The 9,058-nt window shown below is 47.4% G+C and overlaps 1 protein-coding gene across 1 annotated transcript in view; it reads left to right on the top strand.

Annotated features, from left to right (window-relative positions):
* Positions 1–610: 610 nt before the first annotated feature.
* UNC5C (unc-5 netrin receptor C) overlaps positions 611–9,058 on the top strand; it is a 258,259-nt gene continuing 249,811 nt past the window's right edge. The window contains exon 1 of the mRNA XM_059817715.1: positions 611–734. Coding sequence (XP_059673698.1) covers positions 611–734 — 124 coding nt within the window. The remainder of the gene's footprint in view (positions 735–9,058) is intronic.

Here is a 9,058-nt window from a genome sequence, read left to right as displayed (position 1 = left end):
GGTGTGGGGACGGGTGCAGGGGGGTCCGGCCAGCGCAGCCCCGGCTCCCGGAGCTTCTCCGGCCGCACTGCCCGGGTGGGCTGGGGAGGGGGGTGCGAGCGTGTGTTTGTGCGTGTGTGCACTAGCATCTGCGTGCGAGTGTGCCCGCGGGCGTGCGCGCAGGGGGCGCGGGCGGGGGAGGCGAAAGGGGGCCGGTTCTGCAGCGGGTGGCTCCAGCCTCCCCCGCCCCCTTCCCTCTGGGTCTGCTTCTCGCTCTGGCTCGCATTTTATCGCAGGCGGCCGGCGCAGCCCCCTCTCCCCAGCCCCGGCCCCGGCCCCGGCCCCGGCCCCCGCCCACCCCCGGGGTGGAGGCAGCCGCGCCGAGCCGCCCGCGGGAAGAAGGCAGTGCTCCGCCGGGCTCCGCGCCGCTCCGCGCGGCCATGCAGCGCCCCTGTCCCCCCGCTACGAGCGGTGCCCCTCGCCCCGCCGCCCCCCGCGCAGCCTGAGCGCCTCGCGGGGGCTCCGCGCCGCTCCGCGCCCCTCCGCGCCCGGTGGTGGGACGGGGCCGGCGGAGGCAGAGGCGGCACAGAAAAGCTCCGCGGCTCTGCGCGACTCCCCCTCTGCCCCGGCCATGGGGAAGGGGCTGGAGGGGACGGCGGCCCGCTGCGGGCTGGGACTGGGATACCTGCTGCAGACCGTGGTGCTCCCCGCCCTGGCCGTCCTGGGGGCCAGCCGCCCCGGCTCCGCGGCGCAAGGTAAGGCGGGGGATGGATGGAGAGGGGCCGGGGCGTCCTCCGGGTGCGGGCTGAAAATGCGAATTTATGCCGGGGTATTTTTTTCTGTGTGTAGATGTGCAAGCAGCGTATTCCCCCGCAGGCACGGCCCCCGCCGAGGTCTGGGGGGGCTCCGGTCGCCGCCGCCGCCGGCTCGGGTCTGTCGTTGCTGAGCCTGGCCGGGACAGGCGTTTCCCTGCACTCCGTCCTCAAGCGGGGTACCGAGGCCGGAGCGGGGGGCTTTGGGCTGAAGGAGCCCCGCCGGCAGCTCGCCGGGGCGGGGGAGCGGCGCCGGTGCGCCCCGGAGGGCTGGCAAGGTGCGTGGGAAAGGCAGGTGCGAGGCGGGTGTCCCTCTGCAGCTGCACAGCCGTGCCCCGGGGCTCTGCAAGCCATGGTCATTCGTGAGCCCCTCATCTCCCCCCCACACCCTCCTGCTTCGTGCCTAAAACACGATATACCCGAAGGGAGTTACCGTGTTTCTGTGTTTATGCTTAGTTTTTTTCTTTTTTCCCTCCCTTGTCGGGGGTTCTGGAGTACGCCTAGATCTGTTTTCCCTGTAGCCCATGTATAAATTCCCCGTTCCAAGTGAAACTGTCTTGCTTCTCAGTGAGTGTTTAGAGATGTCTTGAGAGCATCACAAAGAGCCCTGGCTCCGTGTGTCACCCACCCGGGAGACAGCCACAGCAGGAGGCTTTTTCTCCTGCGAGCTGATGCCGCATAAACTTTCTCCATGCTTTTCTCCTCTCTTCCCGGGAGTTAGACCTAAAGTGGAAATGGGTGGCTTTTGCTGGGAAATACTTTTCTACAACCTCCTCAGCGCTGGAGAGAAAGAGGTTGCTGCTGCATGTGGGCAGAGCTGCGCATAGCATGGATGCGTGGCTTCATTAAAGCACTTGGAAATCCTGGTTATATGGTTAGCAAGAGAAAAGGAATTTTAGAAGCTGTTTTGTTTGGGTGCTTTTTCCATATATGCCACCAAGAAGTAATAATAGGCACCGAAGCTTTGATTTAGAGTTGTTAGCATAATGCAAGTGGAAGAATGCCTGCTTTTCCCCCCATCATCTCTGCGGAGAGGCACTTGAGACAACTGCACAGATCTGACCCCGTGCTCTCACCCAGCTTTTTCAAAGTGCCTTCCTCTATAGCGTTTCTGGCAGGAGAGCGGTGCTGGTTGCTCTGACTCCCGGTACCCCTGGCAGGCTTTTGGGAGCCGTAGGCTTGCTGCCGGTGGGCTGGATGCACTGTACATCATGTCTGTACGTGTAATGGTGCTAATCCATTTCCCGCTGATACTAACTCCATCCTCAGAGTCACGTTCCCTCGCCCATACCAGGCGTTTATCTCGCAGGAAGATCAGAAACCTGGCAGTGAAAAGGGGGTAGCAAAGAATGAGAGTACAAAAATCCCTTATGCATCGTGTCACATTTCTTCTGTATCTCACGTACCGTCGTCGTTTCCTTTCACTGGTCAGTTTCATGTTCGAGATAGGACAGGTTTGATGTCACGTATTTAAAGGTTTTAATAGTACCATGTGCACGTAGACCTAGCTGTCAGCGGGTATGTATCAGTCTGTGTAGATGGGGAGGTGTTGAAGAGGAAAGATCCTCTCAGACAGTTGGACCTGGAGCAGAAAGAAGCCTGCCCGCTCTGCTGGCAGGACACGGGTAAATCGCATGACAGATGGCCTGAGCGGGGAAGAGAGGACCCCCTGCGTTCTGCTGTTTGAGAGCATCTCAGTGCCACAGGGCATACCCCACGCTTTCAGACGGTTTCTCCTTTCCACTCATACCCTCCATAACACAAGGCTGTGGGAGAGAAATGCCAGGAGGGGAGAGGAGCCGGGTCCCCTGCGCCTATGCTGCAAAGGGCGGCACGTGTGTGGGACCTGTCACGGACACAGGTGTGCTCACCTACCCAGAAAGAGACGGAGAGCTCTTCAGCAATGCTTCCCGTTGTGCGGTGTGTGATAAACTTTCGACAATCCAGGGGATGTGGTTGGGATATAGTCATTCGTCTTGGACTTATTTTTTCATGTATGCTTTTATTTTTATTTCCTGTTTGTTAGGGCCAGGCGCAGAATCTGGGCGCAGACCTGGTTTTGGCATCTTTCCCAGAGCTGAGGGATTTTCTGATTGGTGTTTGCTCTATGTGTATGTGGTGCTTCAGTGAGGCAATGAATCAACAGTTTAACTATGCCCTCTTCAGGAAGTTTTCTCATCATATAGCACCAGGCAAAGTTTTCCCTCTGTTTTATTTATACGTTTCCAAAAATGTGTGAACATTGAAATGATTCTTACCCAACCTCTTTTTCCAAAGTCATCCTCCATTCAGTCTGCCTCCTTTGAAATGGAAATACCCCTCTAGTCTTTTTGGTTGCATTCCTTTGAGAGCAATAGAAATAGGGCACGTGGAAGTTACACTCCAAACTGGTCTTGGGCTTCTGATTTTCAGTGGGTCTGGAGCCAGCTGACTTGGTTTTAACTGTGCAAAAAAATTCAATCTTCCTTTGTGATACCTTGAAAAGGAGAAAAAACTTCAAAGTGGCGTCTTCATACAGCAAACGCATAGTTACGACTTAGAAAGGGGAGGAGGGGAAGGGAGAGAGGGTGTGTACATTTTTTTCCAGTACTTGCTGCTAGTACTATTTCTTGTTTTGCCTTTCTTCTCCATTCCCCAACTATCTTTATCTTTTGAAGCAGGCTAAGGAGGCCGTGGGCATTGCTGGGGTTTCTGCTTTCATGCCTTCCTTTTCCATTGCCTCGTAGAAAATAAATTTATTAACTGAGTAGTTGGTGGACCAAACCCGACACTCCCTGGCAGAGAGATTCATATCGCTGCATCTCAGCATCCTCCTGTGAGCTTCTCAGCAGAGCTAAATACACGTTTTGTTTTATAAGCATTTCTTATCTTCTTATCTGAAGCTAAGTATTTTCCTGCTGTTATCAGGAGAGAACAGGAAATGGCCACAATGATAGAGACAGCCCTTTATTCTCGAAGTGGAGTGAATGGGGCCAGGGTGATTATCAAGCCAGAATCAACTCTGATCTGGCATTTGCTGCATTCATTTATACCTCTATGATAAGCTACATCAGAATGAGAATCCAAATGTCCCAAACTTTAAAAGGAAGAGCAACCACCTCTCGACCTAAGCACCTACCCCTGCCTGGCATTTCAGTGCCATCTCCCGTAACAGCAACTTTTCCTTCGGCTCTTCAATCAGCAGAGACTGGGTTTCAGCCCTTGAGCTTCCCTACTCCCTCCCCTCCCTCCACACCCTGCCCCCCGCCCCGTCTTTGGGCATTAAAAGTGTTTGAAGAATTTATCCTGTGGCCCCCACCTTTTTGGAGTGTAGGTGGGATGAAAGGGGGGGTCAGGCTATCTATCTATAGTGACAAGCATGGTTCAGACAGCTTTATGGGCTAATAATGATGGCATAAGAGATGGATAGAAAAGCTGAAGGGACTACATATTAATGAGTTTCTGTTTCAATTGTTCCTTTATGACAAAAGAGTACACTTTTTTTATGCTTAACCCCTCAAACCTAATTAAATCAAAGTGATAATTTAAAAAGAAAACTGTAAAAGAGCCATATGTGCAGATATTTGTCTTGGCCCAGCATAGTCTGTATTAGCAACAGCAGCAGTTTGAAAATGCTTGGTGCGGAAAAAGTGAAATACAACATGGGAATGTACTAACCTTTTGGGGATGCACTTACTAATTAAATACCTAAACACATCTTGTTGAAAAAAAGGGGGAAAAGGACTTAATTATCTTGATGCATCAGTGGACCGCTTGTATTTGATCATGTGGGTATAATAGTATTTGTATTAGTAAAGCGAGGGCCAAGTAGTATTTCGTTGTGAATGGGTAAGCCCCTTTGGCACATTAATTTGTTTTAAAGCAATGTGCTCTGGCAGATTTCAATGATGTTGATGAGTTTGGGCTGGATGTGGTAGCCCATACTGGCCCTGAGTAGCATTTTAGTACTGCAGTAGGCTTTGCTGAAAGCAAAGCAGCCACCAGCTTTCCTTTGCTGACTGAGGTGCAATTTAAGCAGGATTAGAATGAAGTGGACAGATCTGTCTGGGGAGGAGGGATTCCTCACTGGGAACACGGGAGCCAGCATCTGGGCTTCTCTTCCTCCGGCTCCAGTCTCTATCAGCTCGTTGCAACAGTTACGAAGAAAAGTATATACATCAAATACAGCCCCCTTCTGATGGCTTTTCAGCATTACTGTCAGTGTCATTTATTTCTTCTGTACAGTAAGAATGCCTGAGTGTATCTAAATATTTCCACAGTAGTTATTGTGCATATTCACACTTACTCATTTTACCTGGATCATTTATCACACAACTTTTTTTTTTCTTTGGTAATGGTCTCAAACCCTAATTATTCACTATATTTTGGGACTAGCTTTGTGTGTGACATCCAAAGTCAGAAACAGGAAACAGCATTAACCATATTAAAAAGATTTTCCTAATTTAATTTTCCAAATACAGTACATCTGAAAACAGGAATACAACTCTGTGCCAAGGCCAGGCAAGTCAGTTCCATAGCTGGTCTGCGCAGCAAGAGAGGAGAAAATGTGGATTATATTTATTAGACATTTTCAAGTAAATATCTTGATTTTTGTGTGAGTTGAAGAGTGGTGTTTTGAGGTGCACTCTGTCCAGTTCAGTTGAATAGGATGCAAAGCAACATCAGTTACCATGGAAGGTGAGAGGAGCCCAGGCTGACTAGGACAACAACTGAGTATTTCCTTACAGTGTTCGACCAGAGTTTCATGTATATGTAAAATACTAAGGAGAGCTGTACTTTGAAAAGTGAAGCAACATTTTTTCGTGCTACCAGCTAAGTAATCTTGTTTGGAGCGACCTGTTTTATAGTGTATGGCTATGTTTGTGTCTTTATGGATTGTAAATCATTGGACTTTTGAGGAATCAGTTCTGGTTACTTTTTCTGGAAAAAGGCACAAAAGTTGCTTTTGCAGCTTATCAGAAAAATACGGCTTAATTGCTGTTGCAAAGGGGAATTCCTAGGTAAATTTGCATTGCTTAAAGTAGTGAACAGTTTGTTGTGATGCAGTCAAAGAGGATTTGACTCAGTGTTAGTCTCAAATGTTCAGATCACTGGTTTGTTGTTGAAAACACGTCACTGGAGGCTATCTTTGAAATAAACATTAATTTAATTGTGGGTGCTCTGCCTATGCAATATGTTTCACATAACTATCTATATCTCACTATAGGAAAAAATGGCATTCCCTTCCCCATTCCTTCTTTTCTCCCTTTCGAGTGGGGAGAGGGTTGTGCTGGTTTGTGAAGTGCACATCTTGTTAGCCACCCAGTGGAGGTATTCAAGTTTAGCAGGCAGCAATCTTGGCATCGGTGCCAATAAAGCAGTAATTACATTGCCTGTCATTTTCATTAGCCATCTTTGCTTTCACGTTTGACTTGGAGGTATAAAACAGTGCAAGCTTTTAAAGCGTAAGTCAAGGATTAAAAGCAAGGAGTAAGAGACGAGCAGCGGTTTTCCAGTTGGCTACAACCTCCGTCAACACAGTGGCAGAATAATGTTGTGCAGAGGCACAGTTCAGTGCTAACTGCTTCCAAGGGCTGAAGGGATGGTGGTGTTTTAAGTGATTTATTGCATGTGCTCAGTAGAGTCCAGTCTCGGGAGCAGGCGCCCCTGGAGCCTTCCATCATAACATTATCCAAGAGGCGATCTGAAGGAAATGGTATTAAGTCTTCTGGGAGGCAAACTGTATCCAAAGAAAGACTTAATTTGCATCATTTGTAAGCAAGCATTTGAAATTATGCTAAAAGGGAAATGGTTATAAAGAAGCTTATGCCGAACAAATAGGAACAACAAAATTATCCTTAATTTTGCACATACTTTGTTTCCCTGTGTTTAATTCAATGGGATTATCTGCAGATACTCCGACCCCAAACTCAGCAGTGTGATGGGGAGAGGATTGTCATTGTTTTTGTGATAGGTCTGCTTAAACATTTTGCAGAGCATCGGTTGGGGTTTTTGTATTTAGATTTGTCTTTCTCAGGTAAGGATGTGGCATAAAACTGACCATAAGCCGTGGGCATACATGCTAGCCGGAGAAGGTAAAAGGAAGCCCCAAACTGTAGTTGTGTTCCAGTCGCTTTCCTCAAGGCTGGCTCTGCTCGTACAAACAACACGCACAAGTAAGGCGCAGGGAGTCAGAGCAGCAGGCAAGAGCTGCCACAGGTTTCCCAGCTTTCAGTAACCTCAGAGATGCTCGTATACAGCTTTCCCCCTAGGTAGCCATCATTAGAACAGCTTCCTGTTTGCTTTTATAACTCCATCCCAAATCACACGTACGTTAAGCAGGAAACATGGGATTTCCTCCTAATTCATCAAATGGTGGGTTTTAGGGAGTCCCTTTATAGCCTGGCACATTATTCTCCAAAAGTTTGGCTTGGGGAAGAAAAGCTTTATGCAAAAATAGTTTCACTTAAAAATGTCCTTTGTATCAACATGGAAAATTTTTTTGGGGAAAAAAAAAAAGTCCTTTTTGTTTATTGCTGGGGGGAGGTTAGAAAAAACCAAGAAACCTTAATAAAAACCAGAAAGGATTAAGTTATTTTAGTGAAAAGGTCAATAAAGCTTCAAATATTTACCTCACTGGCCAAACTCTTTCTACTTACACTCTCTGAAAATGTTAGGTTTTCAGTGAAAATGAAGAAGCTAAAAGCTGTAAAGTCTTCCGACAATAACAGTTTTCATTTCCACTTATATTTTTCCAAGTAGTTCAACCAGCCTGGTGAAAAACCTCATTGTTAAACTTGACTTACAGTCCTGGTTCAGCACTGCTTAAGGCATATATTTACAACAATTTCTAGGTCTCACACTCTTTTTTTTTTTTTTTTTTTTATCGTACTGATTTTACTGTGATGCAGATTGAGATAAAGACCCAGATTCTCTCAGTGTTGCCAGATATGCCGTTAATGCTGCCAGAGCAGTGCAGGCAATGCCGGATTTAGGCGTGTACCTTTGCTATTCTGCAAATACAAGCAGTGCTGCTCTAGCTTGTATGGCTGTGCAATAATCCCGTCAAGGCAGGGACATCCCGTATGTCAGTTTGTGATGCTGCAGTGCATCAGCGCCTCCCCAAATTCCCACTTTCCTTCATTGAGTCCTATGCAGGTGGCACAGGAAGAGGCAGCCAAGAAGCTGTGCATGCTTGTCTCAGCTGGTGATACCTCCCATGGGGGACACGTGCAGTTGTGTCTTAAGGATAGCTTTGCTACATGTTTGCATTGCTAGAGACAATGGGAGGTTCTCATTTGTCACGTTGCATTAGCTGTTTAATCTTTAATCCATCTTGCTGGATTGGGAGGACAGCTATATTTATCTCTATTTGCTGGAGAGATACAAGGGGAATTGCCTAAGGGTGAAGAGCAAATGTGTAAGGAAGCCGAAATGTGAACACAAGGCTTCCGAATGCGCAAGACTGTATTTGGTGCTCCAGTCCATCCATCCTCCTTCTTGTCTGACAATCCCAAAGATGGATGCTACGGAGGGAATGCTATGTTGAAGCCTCTTGGGTGCTTTCCCAATGTCGAATTTGTTGGATCTCATTAATGGTTTCTTTATATCTGCTGGTATCTAGAAAAATGTATAAAAGACGAAGGGAAAACCCGTATGCTATTGCTCAGAAATAGGGATGCTTCCTGGAAGCTCTGACTTTACGGTGGCAGGCGGTTTGGTAGGATTTGCATTGTCCATTGAATCCACAGCGTTATCTCGAATTTGGAGGGAGCAAGAGTGGATCCAGTGGATGACTGCAGCACTGTTGTAAATGGAATAAGGATCACTGCCTTGGGTTGTTTTGTTTCATTTGGGTTTAATCTGCAATTCAAGACTACTTTATTCAACTGTACTTCATTCATCTGAATGAGCCACTTATGCTCCAAAGGACCCTGTTGCCTTACAAGTCATAAAACCTATGAGGTTGCCTAGGCAATTAAATCGGTACCTTTTTTCCTCTTGTTGAGGTAACGTTATCAACAATAATGCTAAGGAGCTCAGACAGGTTTTACTGTCCTGGCAACAGCTGAGTATTTTCTTGTTAGGTAGCTCCTGCCAATCCTTTTTTAGTTATTTTGAAGAAGTAAAGTAGCTTTATTTCTTAGTCTCATATTGAGTGAGAGGTTAAAATGTTAAGCTCTGTGGATTAATGGTGTATCTTTTGAGAAAAAGGAAAGCTTGCGTTTTTCTTGGTCCCCTGACTGCTGGATGCAATTGTTTGAGAAATCTTGGATTTCATCAGCTAG

Source organism: Gavia stellata, chromosome 5, assembly GCF_030936135.1.
Source record: "Gavia stellata isolate bGavSte3 chromosome 5, bGavSte3.hap2, whole genome shotgun sequence".
Taxonomy (NCBI): domain Eukaryota; kingdom Metazoa; phylum Chordata; class Aves; order Gaviiformes; family Gaviidae; genus Gavia; species Gavia stellata.
This window is presented reverse-complemented; position numbering and strand designations above follow the sequence as displayed.